We start from the raw sequence: 25,548 nt of genomic DNA, 5'->3' as shown, positions 1-25,548 counted from the left end.
GAAATTCGTAATACCTTCGATAAACTTCAAATACCAAATCTAATTATGTCATCTTGTTTAAGCTTTACAACCATTTTGCCATCTCTACTATATTATTACTCTCAGCATGCATGTGTCATACACAATTGAATAAGTAAAAAATTTGAAAATGTAATTTCATCTTTTTTTTCTATGGATTTTCAAAAGTACGTATTCTTAAAGAAACTAATGTAAAAGTGTAAAAATGTAATACCATTTTTAAATATGACTTATTTCTGTATATTCCAGACGAAGACAATAATAATGATAAGTTGCCGTCGGCGGAGTTTAAGAAGTCATGCTTGTTATTTGCATTGTCTAATTTGTACCGTCTAGTATTCAACTCTGTAGCTTTCTTTCTCACCCAAATCAAACTAGGTTTTTTCATAATTAAGAGTTTTGATCATATTCTTCCCAAATTGGAGATACAGATGCCTCGAAGTTTGCCGAGAGGTACTACGGACTTAACATTTTTTGTGAAGTTCGCCGAACCTTGGCCAATATGTTGAGGTTCGCCGAGGGGTATGATAAACTTATCTCCAATGCCAAAAAAAAAATTCTAAAAATAAAAAATAGTTTGATTTTTTCTTGGTATTAAAGATTTTTTTATTTTATTTCAAAAGAATGCCTACGTGAGTCTCTCGCTTTTCAACTATACATGTCAGAATCTTTAGTTTGGGACAATCTTTCATTTACTGTGGTCTCTTACACATAAAACATTTTTCTTTGAGCATGAAAATCTTCTACATTCTCTCATACTACTTTGATGAGTATTTTTGTTTCTTTTTTAGATGAGTGATTTTTGTCCTTGTCTCTCTCACCTTTAATAAAATTAGATTCGGAGGAATACTTAGATTTAGAATCTCTCCAACGATACATCGTGAGTGATTGGCCATCATGATAGCCTCATCAAAATTTTTAACATTTTTTTTTTGCAATTCTTACTTTGTCTAATGTTAAAGTCCATCAATAAAAAAGAACAATACATCATCTGATTCTAGGTTAAGAATTTGAACCATAAAAATAGCGAGCTCCTTTACATAATTACTAAGTGTGCTCATGTACTTCAATTCTCTTAATTTCTTTCTTACTTTATGGATCATATTCTCAAAAAAGATATCTTTTCAACTCATTTTTAAAATCTTCTCATGTAGTTATATTATAAATAACATTTTTTTTATATTCATGCACTTTTTTTCTACCATAAAGTAGTATTATCATAAATATAGAGAGTTATAATGTATACCTTTATTGATTGTTTATTCTTTGACTTTCCGAAGTATCTCTATCTCTCAAACATTTTTTATGTTCTTGAACTCCTTTGACTTTGAGAGATCAATCCTGGTCATGTCTCTTATAATTGGTGGTTGAGATCTCGCCTCTTCAAATTAAACTCGAGCATTCTTAAATAGCTTTAAGGCAATTTCAAGCTTGTTTTCTATTTGGATCATATTTTTCTTGAAAGCATTTAGTTCCCCAACACATGAGTTTTTAGGGTCTCATTGTCATGCTCTATCCTTTGAAAATACACATCTATAGTGGGTAGAACATTCTCCAACCAAAAAAATCCTCTCGTCTAAGAAGTTAGAATATTTACTTCTTGTCTCACCTAAAGAATGAACCTTTTTGTTTGTTTATTGAGGAGGAATAGCATTCCTTTCTTTTTGGGTCTCACCATTCTCCATGGGCATACTCATTAAACACTTGTGCTCCATCTCGAATTTTGTTTTGATGTCAAATTGTCACGGCTTTAGACACACTTCAATGCTATTGTGTCGACATTTGAACTTACCCAATCTCTTAAGTTAAAACCAATTCAGCCTAACTCTCAATACTTAAGAAGAAAGTTAAGAACACAAGAGAAAAAATATTTTACTTCATTACACAAGTGTTTGTTACAAATAATTTGCATACTTAAACTCAAAGTTCTCACCCTATATATATCAAAATGGATTCTCTTAATTTTTTTCTTTAATTATTTGGTAAAGTGTGATCTCTCATCTTACATTCTTTAAGTAGGACCAAAAAAAATATGTAAGAAAAGATATTGAATGGTTAAATATTACACTTTACTAAATAATTAAAAAAAATTGAAAAAATCCACTTTCTATATATAGCCATCCACCTCTTAAATAAATGACTAGAACTAAATCTAATTAATGATTTAAATCAAATGTTTCAAATTTTTATTATAAATATTTAATATACTATATTTTTTAAATATTTTTAACTTATTCTACATCACTTTTCATATTTTTACAAATATCTATATTCTTTTAAAATATTTTATGAACTCCTAGAATTTTTTAAAACTTTTTAAAATATATATTCTAAAATTTTTTAAAATTATCTAAAATAATCTCAAACATCTTAAAATTTATCTAGATTTTATACAAATACCATTAAAAAGAACACTCTAAAATTTAGAGTGACACACCAATTTAAATTACCTAATTTGTCAGTCTCTTTATCCATTTATCCTTTTATCTTTTTAACTTAATCCATCTCTCCATTTATCTAGGATGTTCTGCCTTTCTTAGTTTTCATTTTTGCACATCCTTCTCTCCCCATCCCTCGAAAGTAAAGAGAAAAAAAAAAAATGAAAGAACTAAAGAAGCTTCAGTCATATCTTTGTATTTCTCTTTCACCTTTTTTTTTCTTCTTTTGTAATAAACCGTAGTCTTCCTTTTTTATTGTTATTCTTTCATTTTCTAAATCGAAGTTCTTTGGTTTTTTGTTTTTTTCTTTTTCCTATAGAAAAGAAATATGAAGAAATTAAACAAATAGTAAATCCTTTGAGAGACCAAATAGTTATCATGAACTCACTCAATTTTCTATATATGAATATAGATTTCTTTAAAAGTTTATCTTAAAAATAAGAGACTAATCTGAAGAAAAAATTTGTGTATTATTGAATATATTTAAATTGTCTAAAATGATACAATATAAAAGAATATTTATAGGTGTTAAAAAAATCGTAATAATAAAAATGTAATATTCTATAATAAATATTAAAATATATTAAATAATTCTAATGAATGCTAATTGATCCTAATATATTCTAACATCCTGTCATTTGAGTTAGAAACTTATTTAAAATAAGGAAATAAAAAATGCATAAACTGATAGAACGGGTGCAGACGAAACTGTCAGAAAGAAGCACAGATGGAACTGTCAATGTCTGAAGGAAGCGCAGACAAAACTGCCGTTGTCTGAAGGAAGTGCAGACAAAACTGCCGGAAAGAAGCGCAGATGGAACTGCCGTTGTCTGAAAGAAGCAGAGACGGAACTGCCGCTGTCTGAAGAAAGCGCAGACGAAATTGCCACAAAAAAACGCAGACGAAACTGCCACAAGAGAACGCAAACGTAACTGTCAGAAGGGAACAAAAACTATATGATTTCTCCATGAGAATAGGTAAACAGCAGATAACAATGGTGTTTGATCATTCAACTCGAAAAGACACAAGACGAAAAGAATATGCTAGTCGATGAGGTGAAAAAACATGAAAGAAGTGACAAAAGACAAGAAAAATGGAATAGAGAAAAAATGTGAAAAATATGGTGATTTCACCAAAAAAAAAACAACATATCCTCTTCAAAGAGGTTACCATGTTAGAAATAAGAGACTAAACTAGAGAAATAATTTGTGTATTATTGAGTGTATTCAAATTGTCTAAAATAATACAATATAAAAAAATATATTTATAAGTGTTAAAGAGAATTATAATAATAAAAATATAATATTTTATAATAAATATTCAGATATATTAAATAATTCGAATGAATACTAATTCATCCTATTATATTCTTTACCAACTAAACCATTAAATTTGTATTGAGTAAAGTATCGTTTTTATCCCCAACGTTTGGGGTAAGTCCTATTTATGTCCCTAACGTTTAAATCGTCTTATTTGTATCCCTAACGTTTATAAAAGTGATTCAATGTTATCATACTATCAATTATACTAACAAATCAGATTATATTTTTCAATTATTCTCATTTAGATGTATTTATTTTCAATTAAGTCTCAGTTAGATGTGTTTGATTTTAATATTATACTCACTATTTGTGTTTAGATTCAATTATGTCTCTAAAAAAGTGAATTATGTAAATGTTGTAGGAATTAGTTTCAACTTTTGATGAGTTATTTTTTAGAGTGGATCATCGATTCTATCCCAGACATTTGTATTCTAATTTCAAGAAGAGATTTTCAAAACTCAAACTAAAACGTTCATGATGTGTAATTAACGGCAGGATAACATTGAATCACTTTTACAAACGTTAGGAACACAAATAGAACGATTTAAACATTAGAAATATAAATAGAATTTACTCCAAATATTGGAGACAAAAACATACTTTACTCGATTTTTATTTTTAGTCTATGTATTAAATAAACACACCACTAGTCCACTACCTCCGATGTAAAAACAAGAGTCAGTGATAAATAAGTTTATGTTAAATTAATTTGAAATTAAAATACTTATGAGTGAAGGAACATAAAATTTGCATCTATATATATTATTATATATGTTAGGATGAAAATCGAACCACAAGCAGTGGACCAAAAGCTAAAAGTTGAGGGCGATGGCATAACACTACTACACTGCTTTAATTACTTTTTTCCATTTGACTCTCAAAAAGTTAAAACTCAACCCCTATTTCTAATCCTGCTAAGCATATCATTCTTATAATTTACTCACAAATATCATAAATATTATATAAATTAGGAAGGTTATCAGGTGTACCGGGAACATCGGTGTTCCAGTTGTTTTAACCGTTGATCTGAATTATAAAAAATATATATAATATATATTAATTAAAATCAACGGTTAAAATAACTGGAACACCGATGTTCCTAGGTACACCTGATAACTTTCCTATAAATTAATAGTGAAGTAGTCATCGAACCTCTGTGTAAATGGTTTCATTTCAGAAATAGTAAAAGACCGTCTGCAAATTGTCCAATTCTAATAATTAATGTGAAAGTTATTAATTGGTAAAAATTAAAGAAGAGTGAAGAGCATCTTTATTGTGTTTCAGTTCACGTTTTTATTATCTGTTATTTTATTGACAAATATTTTTTTAAGATTTTGTGAAAAAAAAAACAAAAAATAGAATTATATCTTTTTTTCACAAAATTTAAAAGAAAAAATATTAAAAAAATTTAAAATAAAAAGGCAAATCAAATAGACTTTACATACTACTATCAAACAATGTTAATAAAAGGATCCTAAAACTTTGGCTGCAAAGTTAAAAGCATTATATTCTTCCTTGAAAACAATAATATTTGTAGGTTTTATAATATATTTTTTTCCATGTATTGTTTGTTATAAAATGTTTATACAAATATTTAACTACATATTATCATATTTTTATGTATATCATTTAAAAAATGAGCAAAATAAATTAATTTTGTTAGTTGACAATGTAAAATTTTTAAAAATGGATCATGAATCACCAAATATGACACATGAGCATAATAGTTAGAATTTTAATTTAATTTTAAATTTTTTTTAATATTACAATTTTAAATATATCAATCAATTTTATGAAATTTACACTAAATTTAATGATTTTACGATTTAAATCTTATTAAAATTTTACGTTTTACGTATTTAATTTATTTTTTTAATTTAACATAAAATCTCAATTTTTTCTATCTTGCACATGAGCCATGTAGACATAGTTTGATTAACTTTTATGACCTAATTAATTACTACCCTTAATTGAAGTTTCAAGATGCTGCTACTAATTTAAGTAAAAACAAAAGACAAAAAAAAAAAAGTGGAAATTAAAGGGGTATCTTAGCATGAAGCTAAGGTGCTCTCTAAACATGTGGTCTGAGTGAGATATGATGTCTTTTCTAGTATATAAAATCAAAAGAAGAAGACTTGTGGATTAAATAGCATTCTTGTTGCACCTTTTGTTTCCATTTTTGATATTTATTAGCACTTTTTATTCTAGTTAGACACATAGGAAAAAATGCTTCAAAACTTTCGGTCATGGAACCATTCTATGGGCCAAAGAAACATAGTTTGAAGATGAGAGACATATCCCACTTTTGAGATCAAATTAAAGATAGACACATGAATATATGAATATATGATATATCCTCCCCACATTAAGCACAAAACATAAGCATGTGCCACATACATATCCATTTTATCCTTATGAAACAAATTCTTCGGATTAAAGATAAGATCAAATTGCCAATAAATTGTTACCTAATCCATTTCTGTTTGACAACCCTTCAATCTTTCAGTCACACATCTTTCTACTTTCTCCATGTTTTTGCACCTTAGCTTCTATGTTTTTTGGTACCTATGGTTTATCTATTTATTTGCATATTAGTTGAAAACTTCAACTAAAGAAGATTGAAAATTAAAGAAAAATCAGGAACCTTGCCTAGTGTCAAACTTAACTATTCATGTATAAAAATACCCTTTATATTTTACTATAGGTAAATTCCAAATAATATAGCCATTGTCCTTTTTTTCATTTCTATACAATAGCTTTCCACATGTAATCATCAAACTATTTTTGAACAACAAATTCGAGTTGCACTCTTTTTTTTTATTTAAACAAGAATGAATCTAACTTTATTACTAACAAAAAAAAACTACAAAGAAAAAAGAAAAAAATTATGAGAGTTTAAAACAATTTTATATCTAATTAAATTCTAATAATTTTCATCTCTTTTAAATGATGGGTAACAAATCTAGTATATTCAAATTTTGAGAACTTCATTTATGTGTATTTTTGTTAAGAACTTAACTAGAGAGTCAATTTTTTTTAGCCAACATAATTTATTTTTTTAATTTTTAATTTTAAATTCTAAAATTTAATTATTAAATTTTAAATTCTAAATTCTAACTCTAAAGCCTAAACCTTCCAAAAAAAAAAGTTAAAACATAAAAAAAAATTATACTAAAAGATTTACTAATATTAACTTATACGAAAAAAGAGGATAAATAAAAAGACAAGAATTCAAACGAAAAAATGGACTCCTTAATCTAATTTGTCCACGCTATAGTTTGGGAATTGAATCAAAGAGACTCTTCAACCTTCCATCCATTTTTTCGATGCAACCAAAGAAGAACTCACTCAACCTCACTTGTCTACATCATAGTTTTCTCACGAAACCAAAAAAGGGATTTCATACCTCTAATCACTGAATGACAACTACCATAATTTATGAAGTATTTATAACCTTTTATTAGGTTAAAATAAAAAAAAAACTAAACCCATGACATAAAGCCAAATTTAGTAACTAATAAACAAAGAGAAAGTATAGAAGGACAACGCTCATACCGAATAAAGTAAACAACGAAACAAAAAATTAATTTTAAATTAAATGTAAAAACCATATTTACATTAACTAATAGCAATTAGGACTTGATTTTAAATTATTAAGATTATATACAATATAACCTCCACTATACACTCTCTCATAGTATGTCTCCATTCCGACTCAACCTTCCTCCGCTCAGGCTACTGGTGAGAGCTATGACATGAGGTGTGCGTCCTTTCCTTCTCGTCATCCACGTCGCCAGTGCATGAACAAGCCAAGGGAGTGATGCCATCGTTACCGATTCTCATGACACTATTGCTGTTGTACCACGATTCTCGTGGCACCACCATTGCTGTTCTGTAATTTCTGTGGAAAAGAAACATCCACCCAAAATAAAGAAACATCCATATAACTCAGAAAAAACATCCACAAGAACAAAGAAACATCTATCAAACTAAAAGAAACATCCCTTTAATCATTATTAAACACCATTCAAAAAAAATCTCCAATTTTTTTCCCTCCAATATATAGTCTGAAAAAAGAAACATATACAAACGCGATAAAAACAGGGCACAGGGAATTCACTGGTGGGGAAGGTGGCGGCGCAATGACGAACTGGGTCGGACTTGGCCATTAAAGTCGCGCAACAGAGAGGACGATCAGCGTTGGTTTAAGGCTGCAACAGCGACCACGCTGGACAGGGACGTGGCTTAGAACTCGCGTCCTCAGTGTGGTGGCAGGGGCAGAGGTGTGGCGTCGGGGCAGCTATAGAACAGAAAAGGAGAAGGTGGCTTCATTGCGGCGGCGACGGGCAAATGTGGCGTTGACAAGCTTCGTGTCGGCGATGGTGAGCGGCGTCACAGGGAAGCGGCGATGAGTGTCGTCACAGGAACTGTGGCGGTGGAATGGTTATGGTGAAATTAGGGTTTAGGGTAGGTAAAGGTGTTATTGGGTCTCCGGGTGCAGCCCGTTGTTTACATTGTTTACAATTTTCATTGTCTACCTAACGGAATTGTTAAACAAAATCAAAATATATCAAACTAAATTGAAACATTCTAAAAATATAACTTAATAACTTCTAAATCATACTTGATCTCTTTATATCACGAATATCTGAAATATGTATCATTAACTAGTCAAATTCAAAAATACTATTTGTATACTAAAATCAGTTACTAAAATCAGTCATTATTGTATTTATATATAAATACATGTGTAATTTAATTTATTTTTAATGTATATTTATATTTTAACATATATTTTATACTAATAACTAATTTTAATAGCTGATTTTAGTGTACACGTTTGATAACCCATTCAAATTTGATTCCCAATCCTTCCTTTTGTTGGAAAGCAATTTTTTGTATTTGTATTAGGCACAATATAATTTGGCTGGGTCCAAACTTTATGGGTATGTCCCTACGTAGCTGGCTTAATTAAGGACATGTCCGATGTCTTGCATTGCTATGAGTGCCCAATGAATTGAATTAGCTGGTTATCGAATCTAGCAGCTCATACATATATAAAACAACTAGTAAAGGAAGATGGATTGGTTGTAAAATGCTTCTTCTTTACTACTCAATTGGCTTTTCAGCTTCCCAGCTTTCAGCGTCTCTTCTACAAATATAAAAATGGTTATCACATTTTCTAATGGCAGAGAGTAGATTCATAATAATACTTTTTCCTCCCTTTACTTTTTTCTTTTTCTTTTCTTTTTTAGGGTGTTAAATCATAGAATTCAAATAATGGATAGATTAAAATGATAAAATATGTCTGGTTATATATAAAAAAAATTATTTTTAAAATTTAAAAAATAAATTTTGTTATACTATTATTAGACCAATTATGTTATATGAAATGAGTATCGGATGACCAAAAAATAACATAAACATAGTTTAGTGTAATAAAAATGAGGATACCTAGATAAATGAGTGGTCAAACACATATGAATAGAATAAAAAATAATTATATAAGAAAAAAAAGGTTAGAGTAATGCATTTTATTAAAAAGATGGTAGAGTTTTATTTTAAATGGTTTTGATGTATGTGGAGAAAATAAAAAATATTTAATTAAAAAATAGATAAATAAAAGATAGACAAATAACAAAAAATAAAAGAATTATATGATAAAACACAATACAATCATTTGATCTATATATTTGGCCATCTAACTAGACAAGTCTGTGTTCTTGTTGTTATTTTACCTTCTTGCAAATACTCTAAAATGAACTGATTTGTCTTTAGTATATGTTATATGTTATATATCAATTATGTTATTCAACATATATTATTGTATATAATATTATACATTTTTTATTATTTGTTTTCACATTTTATTGAATACTAAATAGTGTGAGTTAACGTGGTATGTGATATAAGATATATAAACACATAGTAGTTTTCATTTTATATAAGTGAGTATAGCATGTCAAGATTCTTTTCTATAATTTGGAATAACACTACCATGCATCTGAGCATTATTTGGCTGGGATTATTAATAATAATATATTTAAAATTGAAAGTTTAAAAGTTTAAAGTCAGCTATAGTGCTATACGACTTGAAGAGTATAAAATCATTTATAATATATATTTAGCCGTCCAAGCTTTAGAATAATCTGATCTTATTTTTCACTGGCCTAACATTATTAGACATTTTTTTTTCTTCTTTGATTAAACCCTACTAAAGTAACCATGATGCTTATGCATCAGATTTTGATGGTATAAATCAACACGTTACAAATACAATATACATCACTAAAAATTTTGAATTTATCTTGAGAATTTTCCCCTTTTTAATTCAATTTGTCAAGTAAGGCAGCGTTTGTTTTTCTATAAATAATGGTTGTGTCACGTCAAAGGGGAGACAAACAGCACAAAAGCGTTTGCTTTGGTGGAAAGGACAAGAGAGAATAACCATTTAACAAATAATAAAATAAAATCAGAATAAAAAATAAAAAACATTGAATCAATACAATACATATAATTAATTTTTTGTTTTTGGGTTGCGAACATAGAGTTCAGGATATGGTTGTATTTTTGTGGGTGAATTTTTGTGTTGTGAGTCTTTGTCAATGCTAGAGGTGGTAATATGTATTTATCTGCGGGTATTTAATTTGATCTAACCTGATTGATTGAGTAGGGTTGTCAACTTGATTCGCAATAGATAGATACGGTGTAGGTAGAGTTTTTATGCGAGTTGGATATCAATTGGATAGAGTTATCAATCTGATCCGCAACGGTGGGATAAAATGCAGGTAGAGTTCTGGTGCGGGTCAGGTAGGGTACATGTTGAGTCTCAATTCTACCCAATTAATCCGCACTCTATATATATATTAAACCAAGGACATCTCATTAAATGCAAAAGATACTTAGCCACTAAAGGAAGATCACTAATTCATAATTTAATATTTTTTTTACATAAAAATCAATTTTATTTTAAATTATCATCAAGTTATATAATAATGTCGCATCTTTTTAATAACTTGCAAGTAGAATCGGGTATCTACGAATTAAGAACAAGTAGAATTAGGATTGAGATATTCTCAACCCGCGTATAGAATTAGAATTGAATCAAAACCCTATCTTACCTTATCTATGGTCACCCCTAGTTAGTGTAGTGATTCTGAATTTTGGTTAAAAAAATATTGTTGAGTGATAGATAGTAAAATGAAAGGATTCATGAAAGAGGAAGAGGAGTGAGACAACCAGGAGACAGAGATTTTTAATTCTTTTGGAGGGATAAATTAGTTTTTATATTTAAAATTTATTTGTCTTTATTTCGGTAAATTTTATACCCTATATTATTTCTACTTAATATTTATACATTATCATATTTGATATAGAAGATTATAATTTTACAATTAGTTAAAAAAAATAATTTAACTAATAAGTTTAATAAATGAAGATCAATATAATATTTTAGAATGATTAGAGTAGTTTGTCTTTTGGATAAATGATTATATCTGATTATCTGTTATTCATGTGTATAAATTGGCATCCACTTTTGTCCTAAAAAAATGAACAATGTTATAAGTCATTCTAAAAACAACTTAACATTTTTGTGTTCCAAATAAAATTGGGCACATAAAAGACATGGTATTATTCTATGAATAATCACAAAAATGGTTGAAGGTGACAGTTACAAAAGAAGGAAAAACTGAAACTGAAAACTGTCTCTATACTCTTTGTTACCCGGCAAAAGTTCTTGGAAACCCAAGAAGAGGCATGTGAAAAAGCAACAAAGAGAAAAGAAATTAAAGTACAGTTAGTTAGTTATAAACACTACAACTACTTTCAAGTTTCAACTTCTGCTTCTGCTTCTTCTGCTTCTGCTTCATGCATGCGTGCAAACACAGCACTTCTTTTTCTTTTCCTACCCTTTTTCTTTTTTTTCCCACATTTTCTTTCTCTCTCTAAATCCACTTTGATTCTCTACAATCCACATCAGATTCCCCCTCCTCTACAACCCCATCTTTCTTCCATCCTCTAACTTTCTCTTCATTGCTTTCCAAGCCAAGAATCTCACAGATTCCTCTCCCTCATCACCACCCTTCAACTACTACTACTATTAACCAACCTTCCTTCTTTCTTTCATTCCATGGAACTTGTTTCCTACCTCTCATTCTCCATCCTCTTTCTTCTTTCTCTCCCTCCTGTCCTTTTCCTTCCTCTTTCTTCACTTTTTCTTCTCTCAAAGTCTCTATCTCATATATGGCTCCTCCTTCAGATATCAATCACTTTTCTCATCCATGTATATATGGTATGAAGCTATTAATTGAACTTTCAACTACTTTCTGTTGATTTAATTGATGGGTATTCTCAAAGTCTTTCAATTTAGTTACACTTTTCATATGGTGGTTCTAATTCTGATTGAAACATTTTGGTTGTAAGCAGGGGATTATAGTTCTTCACGCTCAGAGAGAAGGCCTAGTTTCATGAAATGGTTAAGTAGGCTTTTCAAAGGAGGGTCCAATAGAGGAAGAGGTGGCCGTCGCCTGCAAGAACCGGACGAGGAAAACATCGCTTGGCGCGCACCCCCTAGACCATTTGTAAACTCTAAATTACCTATTCTCTTCAATGATGTCTATTGTTGCTTTCCTCAAAGTAAAGAATGCAAGTTCTTAGTAGAATCAAGCACTTACCACTAAGTCAAAAGTTATAGCTATTAGCAAAATTGAATTTTACAGACATATTTCTCCTTTCTATGATTCAAATTATACACTCATGTTGCATTCTCCTGATGCTTAGTAGTTCCTTAAAAGTTAGAACATCTGAGTGACTTCTTCTCTTTTTATCAATGCATAACTTGTTTTGTACTAATGTCAATTTGAATTCTCACTGTGTTTTAACAACAGAACAGTTTCATTGGATTTCAATGAAAAAAATGGGAAAATTTAACTCTTAGGTGGGAAAATTTGAATGTCATCATCATGCTTCCCAACAACTGTACTAATAGATTTCATATCCAAATCCAAGTGATGACATTTCATTCAATGTCATAAATCCTACTTTGTATCTTGTGCACCAGAAATTTATGGATTTCTTATGATTTATGAATCATGTGCATCCTTTATTGATAAGTCATGTCAGCTCTTTCTGAACAATTGTTTTAAGCATATGCCATATAATTATGCCCCCTCTAGATTGATTATTCAGCTTTGTGAAACCGAAAATTATTATTCACTTCCAACTATCAATTGCTTTGATGAAGAACTTTATTGAATTTATTTACCATTACATGCTTGATTAAGGACAAGAGAATATCTTGAATAATACTGCTGATGTAACTAGGATGATGGTTCTAGAGCTCATAACAGGGAGAATGATGATCTCGGCCATGCGATGTCACGATCTTCAGCAGAAGATTTAAAGCGACCAAATGGTAGGTACTTAATTTTCAAAGAAATGTTTAGTTCCATGCTATCATGATCCTTCTGACCATAGCTTTTTAAACTTTGATTTTTTTTTTTTTGTTAGCACATGAAGGATATAATTGGGGGACAGACAATGATGATTATGGAAAAGCACTTCAAGCTGCATACCCTCCATATAATGCTGCTCCATATTACCCCAGAGATTATAGGTAAAACTGAATCTTTTACTGAAATATGGATGCCATAGTTCAATTGTTTTATTTCACTTTATATATATTTTATCACTTTATCTACATGGAAGCATCTAACCAGATGTAAATGTAAATACTTTCATTGATCAAATACTTTCAATGTTTAAGAAAATTTAGATGAAGATAAAAGACTTTATATCAATAAATGATGGATTGATGGTCCTGGTGCATCATTTCTTGTTTTTTCGAATGAACCAAGTTGCAAAAGGAATAAGAATCTGTTCTTTCAGTACCCTTTTCAAACAAATTAAGAAAAGTTGAAAAGAAACTAGATGCATTTACTGGCATACAGTCACCACCTTGCTTCAACTCCTCAACCTCTAAAGAAGGCCTTAAGAGGAATTTTGAAAAGCATAAACTTGCATCAAGTTTCTTACATCTAACTCCATCTCGTTCACAAATCATATTGTGACATGTGAAAGTCTGTTTTGAAATAACTAACAAAACGGCATATACTTATCTCAGGAAAATATCTATGTATTATTATTTGATTCAAGAATCAGATAGAATAAATATAAGGAATCTATTCTAATAATCTAGTTTTCTCTGAAATGAAAAATACAAGGGGTAAGAGGACTATCTAAATATATAATCAAAATGAAACTCATATTACTACCATTTATATCTTTGTAATGAGTATTTTGCTTTTGAATAGAAAAATATGTGGAGGGTGTAACCAGGAGATACTCTATGGAAATTGTTTGGGATGCTTGGATACTTATTTTCATCCAGATTGCTTTCGTTGTCACGCTTGTCAGTATCCCATTACCGAGCGCGAGGTAGTTTGATCTTGATCCTCTGATACTTGTTGGATGTTTGGTTTTGTTTGTTTATAGTTTTCTACACATTTTTCAGACACAGCTTGTGTAAAATACTTGAGATATTTCCCACAAATGAATATTGTTTTGGACTGTCACCAAAGTTGTATAGTGCTGCAGAAATATTAGTTTTCATACTTGTCTTTCATCATTCTCTTACTGTCTCTTTTTTCTTTTGATGCAAGTTTTCTTTGTCAGGGAAGCATCCATATCACAAGTCCTGTTTTAAAGAGTTGACTCACCCAAAATGTGAAGTTTGCTTCCAATTTGTAAGATCATTGAGCCATTACTAGTTCAGATATCTCTACCTTATCATTGTTATATTCCTCTGAGTATGGTAGTCAATTTCTATGCATTCATATACCTCCTAGTAATCTTCATGAAAAAGGACTGTTAAAATTGTTGAAAATTTGCATTCATGTTTTATGATTTCAGATTCCTATAAATGCTGCTGGATTGATTGAGTATAGGTGCCACCCCTTTTGGTCCCAAAAATACTGTCCATCTCATGAATATGATTATACATCTCGCTGCTGCAGTTGCGAAAGATTGGAGGTACAATACAGCTATAACTATTAATCTTTATATGTTCAATAATTTCTTTTTTCTGAATCTGTGTTTTCTTTGAAGCCTCGGAATGTAAAATACTATAGACTTGAAGATGGAAGAAGTTTGTGCATGGAGTGCATGGAATCTGCTATAATAGACACTGGTGATTGCCAGCCTCTTTATCATTCTATCAGAGATTACTATGAAGGGATGAATATGAAAATAGGTCAACAAATTCCCATGCTTCTTGTGGCCAGAGAAGCACTCAATGAAGCTATTGTTGGGGAGAAAAATGTAAGAAAAGTTCCATCCAATGTTTTTTTTTATATATACCTTTCCAAGTCACATGTCATGCACCAAATCAATCCCTAAAAAATTTTTAGTCGGACATTTTGATTCTCAACAAATTTTAATCCCTAAATTAATCTCCAAACTTTTATTTTGTTGGACAATTTAGTCCTCATATTAGATTGTTCGTAACTTTGTATACATGGAAGGACTAGTTTGAGAATTTTAAAAATTCTTATTGCTGTTATATCTATTAAATAACGACAGGACTAATTTGTCTAACTTTTTACCAAAATTTGACGTAAAATAATTCAGTCAATGATGTCATCGTTTACTATGTATGGCTTCTTGCAGGCTGTTCATCACATGCCAGAAACAAGGGGCATATGCCTTTCAGAAGAGCAGACTATCACCAGTGTATGAAATTAGAAACATTTTTCTTTAAAAATACATTGAACATTTGTCTGGGAATTACAGTATCTTGCGATTTCATGTGTCAGATACATAGAAAGCCAAGACATGGAGGCCATCGACGAATGACGAGAACGCAAAATCAAATGCTGGTTAGAAGATGTGAAGTTACAGCAATTCTTGTCCTATATGGTCTTCCAAGGTAACTACAAGAATAAATGCTTATTCTCACTCAAACACAAATACCATATATAATTAAAAAAGTGATTTTAAATAAAATTGATTTTGAAAAACAGTACCGATTTAACTAATTAACCGATTTTTTAATCGATTTTTTAATCAATTTTTTGTCAAACTATTTACCTTAAACCTAACCGATTTGATAGTCAATTTTTCTAGTTAACTAAGTCGAACCGGTCAGTTTGGTCCGATTCTCAAAACCATGTTTTTATCATGTACATGCTAGGAGTATTTGATATTTGTATCTGATGCAGGCTACTCACAGGTGCCATCCTTGCACATGAGTTAATGCATGCATGGTTAAGACTTAAAGGTGACAGACATTTTCATCGTTATCTTTGTATTATACTTAGTATCCGTAATAACATCATATTTATGTTGAACAAAGCAGGTTACCGCAACCTTAATCCTGAAGTAGAGGAAGGTATATGTCAGGTTCTCTCATACATGTGGCTTGAGTCAGAAGTAATGCCATCAACATCTGCAGCAGCAGCATCATCATCTTATCCTTCTTCATCCTCCTCTTCCTCAAAGAAAGGAGCAAAGTCTCATGTTGAAAACAAGTTGGGAGAGTTTTTCTTGAATCAGATTGCAAATGATTCTTCCCCTGCTTATGGTGGTGGCTTTAGAGCTGCAAATGAAGCTGTTAATAAATATGGTTTACGTGCCATTCTTGACCATATTCGTTACACTGGTCTTCTACCAGAGTAGTCAAAAGTCAAACTGAAAAGTGAGAACACAAGTTCATCACTTATTATGGGTTGGAGAACTTTCTTTTTTATTTTGATTTAACAAGTGATTGGTCTTGTATGGTTTAAAACTCAAGACACAACCTTGTAGGCTTGTATTCAACAAGTTTTACTTCCATTGAGCAAAAGAGAAACAAAAATGTTTCTTCATCTATGTTGACAATGTTGATCAACATTTCTCTTATAAATATATTCTGCATAAAATTTCTAATTCACAACAAATTTGTTCCCAACTAAGATTCCACTTGAGATTAATTGTTATTTGTAAGAAAAAGATTTCCTCTAAATGACAACTCTTGAAACTACTCATAATATGAATGTAAGACAATGTACTCTAACTAAAATGACATGTAACTACTAACTATAACTACTCTATTAGTAAGAATAGGTCACTTCTGAAATAACGATCCTTCTTGAGGGGAAAAACAGCAATGCTGCACAACACTGAAAGCCTACAGTCACATGGATATCTTCAACTTCATCTGGTGAACAAAGACAGTATATAGATTCCATGTGCAAAAACTGTCTCCTTAAGGCATTCAGTTGCTGATATTATAGTTCATTCCAGTACTCTGTCTTCCAGAGAGAGCAAGCGCAAGACAGAGAAGACCACATGAGAATACAAGACTGCTAACGGGTAAATATTAAATGTTCTTGATGATCTGTACAGGGAAAAAATGCAATCCCCACAGCAGCATCACAAAATTGCCACCATGCGAACCCATGAAATATAATGAACTTAAATCAGTATATAACTTTATCGACTTAATTGTATCTCGGAACTCCAAAGCAGTATTGTGCGATTATGCAGAAATGTCGGCATATAACTTTATCGACTTAATTGTATCTCGGAACTCCAAAGCAGAATTGTGCGATTATGCAGAAATGTCGGCTAAAAGCTTCTTCAGTGTATCGTAGGTCATAAAGCAAATGCCTACACCAGGCACCACCTTGTAGTATTCAGGCAAAATTCCTCTGTATAGACCTCGCAGACCTTCAGTCCGAATAATGTGTCTGAACATACCAAAGAGGCCCATTGTATACACACGGGCTCGCCCACCAGCCCCTTCCAGTTGCTTCCGCCGCCTCACAAGATCCAAGGGAAATGTTGCTGCATATTACATAACAGATGAATTGAACCAGATCCATTCTTGTAAGAAATTCAATTTAGCACAGGATTGTATTGTAGATGAGATCATAACTTGTTCATATTAGTCATCAAATTTGATAAAATCATAAAACAATTGTAAAGAAAATAAGCATTCAACAAATCCAGAACATAAAAAATGCAAAACAAAACACAGCCTTAGTTATACAAAGACAAGAAATATATAAGATTTAGTTTACTCCCCCACAAAGAACTGTAGTGAGATTTCCTTTAATTCATTTACTTTCATCAGAAGGAACTCGATTATACTATGTTTCCTTTGACCAAAATCTCCTTCATTTTGGACTATGCTGAAAGGAACACTATAAAAGCAGCAAGAACAGATTCCTCAGAAACATATCAACAATGCTTGAAGGATTCTGATACCAAACCAAGCATCAGGTGATAGTTAAGCCTAAGTGAGAAGCATACCTCAAAGAGGACGCCTCTCACATTTGATAACTCAGGAAATTTTCATCAGTAATGCCACCCCATGATAGAATTCACTGCATAGGTTAGCTTGGGGAGACATGTCAAGTAATAAAACTTGGAAAGATGATTACTTGAGCTTATATAATAATAAAGTTAATAGAGAGACAGGAAAAGGTTTGGTTTGCTGTCTTCCTTACTAACTTCTCATATGCCAGAGATAAAATAACAATTCCAACCTGGTCTCTGGTTCTAGGGGTCAATCTGGTTAGATACTTGGTGCAGTTCCTGCACCAAACTCTCTTTGTCTGCATCAAAAGCATAGTAAAGTACTACAGACATTAACTCCTTTAATATTCTAGGGTTTAGCAATTCAATAGTTTTGAGTGAAGGATTCTTAACTGTAATTGCAAATTTAATAATGAGATAAAACAGAACTATATTAAATGCTCCAATGGCATACTACTTAGAGACGTAGGAAAAAGGTAAAATACCAAGTTGCAAGAAACATCAAAACTGCAAATTGTCAAGATATTAGTGTAACAAGGCACAACAAAGGTTCAAGATATCAAGAATATTTGTGACAAGGATCACCTTAGTTCAACTAGTCAATTTGCCTTTAGATCACTCACCTGTTGACGATGCAATGCCTGAAAGACTGCCACAAGCCAGACTGACAACAGCAGCTGAATCATTGGGTCTGATGTGGGACAGATAGATAATGAACATCAATATCATGCTGGCTATAGAATATATCAAATAAGGCAAAGGTAGAGGTCATGTTAACACTATATTAATTTTTGGACTGATTACCTATTTGATTGCCAATAAGATCTCATGCTTTCATATACAGTGAAGCTTATTGCTATACTTGGTCCTACAGTCTGCATTAACACCAGGAGATGCATCTTACTAACAGAAAGAAACAAGCTTTTACAAGTAATATATTAAAGTGCTAAGTTGTTAATAACGGCATACCAAGAGTGTAGTTCCAAGTCCCTTGTAAAGGCCAAATATTCCCTCTTCCTTGCTAATAGTTTGTAAAGCATTAAATATACCACTATAGTATGTGGTGTTTGTCTGCATTATTTTAGTATCAGCAATTGATAATTTGATATTAAGCACATTACACATCAAATTCACCAACACTAAATTAACATCAAAGATATATAATCTGACTTCAAGATAAGGCAATAAGCGTTCAGATTTGCACAAAGCTCGTTGCATACAAGTGACTAAGGTGCAACACAGACTACTTATGCAATTGATTCTGATTATAAGGGACAAAATTAAATTGACTGGGATGACAACTCAGGCACAAAATGTTGGATGAAAATCTAGAACTTAAACCATACATATTGGCAAAATTTACAAGGCCAGGCAGACTAAAGGAGTGAATGTTAAATAAGACAGAAACGCTAAATATTTAAATCTCACCTGAGCAGCAAGCCGTGTTCTTACAAGATCCAATGGATAAGTAGATGCAGAAGCAGTTATTCCTGCCAGACCACCACCTACAAACTGTATGCAAAGATCTGCGCTGACATTATCTGTATGACTTTGCAATACAGGAATTGTCTTCAATAACTGCACAAAATAACCAATCTTAGAACAATAAAAACTTATAAATAAAAAATTTCTCTGTAAGATAGTCCAATGAAAATAAATATATGCATCAGAATAGGAATAACCTTCTTGTAGTGCTCATATGCATAAAAGTTAACAGACGAATAGGGTAGGCGGTGAGCAATTGTAACCAGATTTCCTTTCCAGAAAGCTCGAAATCCCTCTTCATGAATAATTCTTGTAGCCTCACTCCATATGCTGAGTTTTCTCAAAGTTGCAACATTAGAATGCATGCCTTGAACCTAAAAGATGGCAAAAATTAGAAAAGTATGGTACGCTAGACATAGATCAGATAATACAATAGAAAATGAGCAAGATTGAAGTCATTGAAAATATATGCATCCTCTAAAACGGGTGCCGCAATGTAACATGGCAAAATTTCTGGCAAAAGAATAAAACTAAATAAGGAAGGAAATTGTATTCAAACACCCAACCCCTCAAAATCAATGTGGAGCTAAACAGAACATAGCTCAAACTATACTCAAAAGAAGTTCGAAGTTCATTATTTTCGCTTCCCAGCTTATCATTAATCCACCATTCCCTTTTTCTTCCAATTTAATAATAAAAAAAACACTGAAATTTTGGACCAAAACTAGTTCGCTAGTTCCCAACTGAAAATTTCTTTCATGACAATAATAATACAGAAAAAAATATTCAGAAAAATTGTGGCAAAATTTCAGTATAAGCACCAAAAAGTTCATTTTTTTTCTTAAAAAGTAGTAATTAATGAAAAAAACAATTGACCATAAATTTGGAACCTGAAAGAGGATGGTGAGTCTCGCAAGCGGCGCCGTACAGGTCTTGGCGAGGGCGCCGGCGACTCCTCCTGCAAGAAGCTGCGACACCGTCCCAAGCTGCTGTGGCTTCTGCTGCGGCGGCTGAACCAGCTTCCTCACACCTCCCTCCACCGCCACGCCAACCCTAGCCTCCGTTTGCATCTCCAATTTCTATTTTTTTTTCCTTATCGCTCAAAAAATTTCACAAACCCTTCCCTCACTAAACCGAATCCACACTAACACCAAAACTCCAAAACGCAACGTATCGCTTTAAAAAGAATCAAACTTCAACTATCAGAAGATTGAACCAAAACTGAGTATCAAGCATTTCCTTTCCCCCATTCCACACTCTATTTGTTCTCTTCTTTACTTCGTCGACTTAGCTATGGGAAATTTCAAAACAAGGTTTTCCCTTTCTTTTTCTTTTTTTTTTTTTCTTTTTCCTCCTCTCTCGCCTTCACTTAATTGCGACGTCGTTTTTGTGACGTGGCTTGTGTGAAACGATGCCGTATTAGCCTAGGTTGGTTTCACGAGGAAAATTAGAGCAAAATGGTGGTTGTTCACTATCGAGGGTTGCACAGTAGTTTGGTGTTCCGCGTCAGTAAGATGGTAGAATAGATTTTAAAATAAAAGATCGACGGTGAGAATTGATTTTACTTTGGTTTGAAGGAAAGGTCTACCGTGGTAACAAGTGTAGGAGAATGTTACTGTTTGGGAGAATATGTGTGCCTTTGTGGGGAATATGCGAGTTGCTGCCAATTGTGATTTTGAGAAATGAGAAACTCAGAAATTGTGGCCAGCTATCAGTATTTAACCATTTATGGTTAAGGTTAGGGTAACGTCGGTTAAACCAAAGTGTCCTATCAGAAGTAGACACGTGTCCTTGATTTTTTATCATATATCAAATTTTAAAAGATAAAAAGTTTGCTAATTAAATGCTTTTTAAAAAGTTTGCTAATTTTGATTTTAATCATTTTAATAACAACTTTTTTAAACATAGTTGGATTAGTGAGTTAAATTCTTGAAAGATCTACTTTAATATTAAAGATAAAATAGTTAATATTTTGATTTAATCTTTTAAATTGTTGAATTTTATAATTTTAAATGAATAAAATTAATTTAATAATTTTATTATATTAGAAAATTTTAATAAGGAGATACTAGTGCTGAACAAAGAGAATGTATGTATCATAAGTTACTAGTATTTATTTATTATAAGAAAAAAAGTTAAATAACTAATTAAGAAATTAAAGTAAATGTTACTATCGACCTAATTTGCTTTTGTCTTTTGCTGGTGCTTTTCTTTCTTACATCTTGGAATCTGTTGGGGATTGGTGGCCGAAATTGTAAAAGAAAAGCCATTGCTATTGTTTATTTAAAATTTTAAAGTTTAGAAGGTTAAGCTTTAAAGCAAAGATATAATTAAATTAGATACTAAAAAAAATTGTCTCCGAAAAATCATCTAATCTTTATTTTGGTTTTCAAAAAATAAAATTAATCAACATAATTCTTAAAAGATTATCGCATTGGTCGAATTCATTCTTCCGTAATCTTATATTAACTGAACTGACAGTGTAGCACACTCCAAACTTTAGTCACGTTGATGTTGAGTAGATAAATTTATTAAATTAACTCAAATCAATCCCAATGTCAGGAACCTAATTCTAAATTCATCACCATTTTCTAAAATCATCCCTCATTCAATTTTATTTCCTTACGCTAGGATTTTTCACTTTTTTACCTTCTATACGACAACGTTTTGAGTTTCAACCAATTTTTATGTTGTTCTTCTTCTTCATTGGCAAAACAAAGAAGAGAAAACGTGTGTGAATGGCTACAGCACCATTGAAGTCTCAGCCTCTTCACAACTTCACTTTACTGTTTTTGAAATAGGGAGGTACCGATATTGTCAAGAGCCACCACGTAACCATCTCCAACAACAACCACCACCACCACCGCTTCGGCCATCTTGTCTTTGATCACGAGCATGACTCTGATTTCGATAACCGCCTACCATGTATCAGATCGCAACCACCGAGAACCAACCGCTATGCTGTTTTTCCTTCCAACCACCACAGCAACAGCCACAACCAAAACAAAAACCACACTCCTTCACTTCATAACCGCATCACCAACACCAATAACGAGCATGAGGACAAAGAGGAGAAGAAAAAGCAAAATGACGCCAAGATAGCTAAAGTAGTCGGGGCAAAAGAGGCACTACAGAAGCCGTGGAGCTTGAGGCCGAGGAAGCAGACAGTGCCGGCAATTACGGGTAGAACGTCAATGAGCAAGAATGGTGAAGGAGTGGAAGCGGCGAATGGCGAGGGAGGTACAATGCTTGAGGAGGTTCTAGATCGCACTTTTAAAGGAAGAAATCGAGGAGTAGTGATGGGGAGAAACGTTTGAATATCCATTATGGAGATCAAATGACGTCGTATCACAACTTGTGGGGAAAAAAACCAAGCTGTCATTTTTGGGATTGCTACGCTGTCAGTTAGTGTTCCAAGTCAGCAAATATTAGCCACGTCAGCTATTTAGATGACGGAAAGATGAACTTGACTAATGCAATTATCTTTTGGAGATTATTTTGATTGTTTATCTTTTGGGGACCAAAATGATGATTAGGTAATTCTCTAAAGACGATTTTGACTATTAACCCAATTTTAAAATATAAATTTTAAATTTATGTAAAATAGGAATGTTTATCGAAAGAGCTTAACTTCATCAATAAAAACATTCAAACGGAATCAATAAATTTGGGTTGAATTAGTTTAAGTAGTTAGAATATTCAAATTTATGGCACTTTTTAACATGTAAATTGCATATTTAATACAATGACCGAATTAATTAAATTTAAATAGTATCCAAAATTTAATGGTTTATATTTACGTTTTATAATCAATTAGGTGTCTTGTCTTTTTAGAAATTGTCTTATATTGTGCTAGAAATTGTGTGAAAGTTCAGATTGTTTGACAAAATCTACAAATTAATTTTCAGCCTCAAAATATGTATTTCTGGTTCTTGAAAAATAGTAAGGGATAAGCTTTTAAATTTTTTGTGGGTTTTTGGTGGATTTGACGATCAAGGAATAATGATATTTTCAATTCAGACAAACCGTGGTCACTGAATAAAATCACAGGTTTGGCTCTAGTTTCAACGTAGGAATTTAGGTCTCTTTTTTTTTTTAGATGAATCGTGTTTCTTTGCCTCTTTCTATTAGTAATAGTTGGATATTGTCTTCTCATGATGATACGTGTGAGATTACTTGTGATGCCAATATTTGTAGTAGTAGAGACAAAATTGACTTTGTTTGTGTGAGTAGAAAGTGGAGTGGTAATTGGCAACGAGGCTGCATAGGAGTTTTAACTAGTATAGTGTTTTTTATGGAAAATTATTTGCCATTTAGAGAGATTTTGTTCTTATTTGGGATACTGGTAATAGAGATGTCATATGCGAGACTGCTATTCTAAATTAAGTAGTTTGTACAATAATAAGGATAGCTCTGACTCACGTAACTTGCCAAAAAAGATAGGTCGGGCTAAAGTTGTGAGACCGTTATAATAAAAAAGTTCGTCTAATTTGTGGATTTTGGCAGGTTTCGGCAGAACGGGGCGGGCATGCCTAGCAGGCCCATTATTTTTTTATTTAAGTTATAATTTAGATTATGTTTTATGTTTAATTAAGGTTAAATTACACAATTGGTCCCTACATTTTCAGTGAAATTACAAATTGGTCCTTACACTTTAAAACTTTGTAATTGAGTCTTTAAAGAGAATTAAAATTTGTAATTTAATCTTTATCGGTCAAAAAGTGTTGATTTAATAGAATATTCTCAAAATATACTGAGAATATTCTGTTAAAATAGAGAATATGCTGAGAATATTTTATTAAATTAAACACTTTTTGAACGATGGAGACTAAATTGTAAATTTTAATTCTTTTTAGAGATCTAATTACAAACTTTTAAAGTGTAGGGGCTAATTTATAATTTCACTGAAAGTATAGTGACCATCTATGTAATTTAACCTTTAATTAATTAAAGAAGACTTGAAGATGTTTAATTATATATTTTAAACAATATTGATTTTATTATTTTGTTTCAAAAAATTTGGTTGATAATTATGTTTATTAGATATTTAGAATTATAAATACTTTAATGTTTATGCCAACCTACTAAGTGAAACGGGATAAAATTTTGGGACTGTCTCACTAGACAGAACGAATTTTTGGTGGAACAAGACGTACTAACCCATTTGTCATCTCTATACAACAATAATTTTTTATTAATTATTTAATTTATTAATTCATTGTAATAATGACAAATATGATTCTGTGAATGTATTTTCACTTTTCACTTTGGCTCTGACTCGATCAAATATTCAAAACTAACATTTGAACACTCCTGAAATATGTAAGTTATTGTTCTTAGAGAATTGAAGGGGGATTCAACTTAATTGGGTCATCTTCCACGCGTATAGCGTAACACATGAACTGTTAAACAGATTCTTATTTTCATTGAGACGGGGACAATGTGACACTCAGAGATTCATTAAACTCAACTTAAAACCCAATCATACGGTTATTATTTATATTATATACAAAAATGTACCCAATGCATTTATCTTGAATATTCTAATATATTATGCATTTCGTTGTCTTTGCACTCTTATCAAGCTGACTGGTAAGCAGCTTTTGCTGACCATTTGTCCCCGAAGAAGAATTTCATCTTCATTTCCAAGTTGAAAGAAAAAACAAAAAACAAAAAATCAAGTTGTTATATAAAATAGGAAAAGAAAAAAAGCGTTGGTGACTAAGTTTTTAGCCAAGATATATTTAGTCAATTCATTTTAATTCCTTTTATTTATGAAAAAGAGAGAAAGTATAGTTGCACTTTTCTATGCTAATTACATTTTTTTTTTGGAAAAGTTATAGTGTGTATCATTCTTAAAAAATAATATACAACAATAAATTAGCATGTTTACAATTATTATTATTATTTTGTAATATTATTAGAAACAAATTAATCTAATTTAAAAAATTATTCTTTTAAACTTGAACATACAAAATATAGCATAG

The 25,548-nt window shown here is 31.4% G+C and overlaps 2 protein-coding genes across 4 annotated transcripts; one reads left to right on the top strand and one right to left on the bottom strand.

The window, feature by feature from the left end:
* The first annotated feature begins 11,630 nt into the window (after positions 1-11,630).
* Positions 11,631-16,664, top strand: LOC107457757 (protein DA1-related 2). Its single transcript, XM_016075929.3, has 12 exons — positions 11,631-12,071; positions 12,206-12,360; positions 13,103-13,193; positions 13,289-13,394; positions 14,092-14,215; positions 14,440-14,523; positions 14,690-14,809; positions 14,885-15,097; positions 15,446-15,508; positions 15,592-15,704; positions 15,997-16,055; positions 16,134-16,664. The coding sequence occupies exons 1-12, from the start codon at positions 12,023-12,025 to the stop codon at positions 16,451-16,453; spliced, it is 1,497 nt and encodes a 498-aa protein (XP_015931415.1). The 5' UTR covers positions 11,631-12,022; the 3' UTR covers positions 16,454-16,664.
* A 443-nt stretch (positions 16,665-17,107) lies between these two features.
* On the bottom strand, positions 17,108-20,915 carry LOC107457759 (uncharacterized). 3 transcript variants are annotated; one of them, XR_002365460.2, is made up of 9 exons: positions 20,452-20,915; positions 19,759-19,935; positions 19,505-19,654; positions 19,046-19,147; positions 18,881-18,951; positions 18,700-18,767; positions 18,307-18,375; positions 18,071-18,144; positions 17,455-17,602 (listed from the first exon to the last, which is right to left on the bottom strand). XR_002365460.2 is itself a non-coding variant. In XM_016075932.3 (7 exons), exons 1-7 carry the CDS (start codon positions 20,629-20,631, stop codon positions 17,367-17,369), a joined length of 984 nt encoding a protein of 327 aa, XP_015931418.1. In that variant the 5' UTR covers positions 20,632-20,911; the 3' UTR covers positions 17,108-17,366. The 3 variants fall into 3 exon arrangements, 1 of the variants encoding a protein (XP_015931418.1); XR_001585899.3 differs by having other exon boundaries at positions 18,071-18,375; positions 20,452-20,914; XM_016075932.3 differs by lacking the exons at positions 18,071-18,144; positions 18,307-18,375 and having other exon boundaries at positions 17,108-17,602; positions 20,452-20,911.
* Positions 20,916-25,548: the final 4,633 nt, after the last annotated feature.

Source organism: Arachis duranensis, chromosome 7, assembly GCF_000817695.3.
Source record: "Arachis duranensis cultivar V14167 chromosome 7, aradu.V14167.gnm2.J7QH, whole genome shotgun sequence".
In the NCBI taxonomy this organism is placed as follows: domain Eukaryota; kingdom Viridiplantae; phylum Streptophyta; class Magnoliopsida; order Fabales; family Fabaceae; genus Arachis; species Arachis duranensis.
Note: the sequence above shows the minus strand (reverse complement) of the source record. Positions and strands in the feature narration are given on the sequence as shown.

Bases quoted from the DNA above. Each gene is read 5' to 3' on its own strand.
- LOC107457757 (XM_016075929.3), top strand. From the start codon at position 12,023: ATGGCTCCTCCTTCAGATATCAATCACTTTTCTCATCCATGTATATAT. The intron at 15,098-15,445 runs GTAAGAAAAGTT...GGCTTCTTGCAG, and splicing joins CTATTGTTGGGGAGAAAAAT to GCTGTTCATCACATGCCAGA. The intron at 15,705-15,996 runs GTAACTACAAGA...TATCTGATGCAG, and splicing joins GTCCTATATGGTCTTCCAAG to GCTACTCACAGGTGCCATCC.
- LOC107457759 (XM_016075932.3), bottom strand. From the start codon at position 20,631: ATGCAAACGGAGGCTAGGGTTGGCGTGGCGGTGGAGGGAGGTGTGAGG. The intron at 19,936-20,451 runs GTTCCAAATTTA...GCCATCTTTTAG, and splicing joins GACTCACCATCCTCTTTCAG to GTTCAAGGCATGCATTCTAA. The intron at 17,603-18,699 runs GTGAGTGATCTA...TGTAATATGCAG, and splicing joins AGGCATTGCATCGTCAACAG to CAACATTTCCCTTGGATCTT.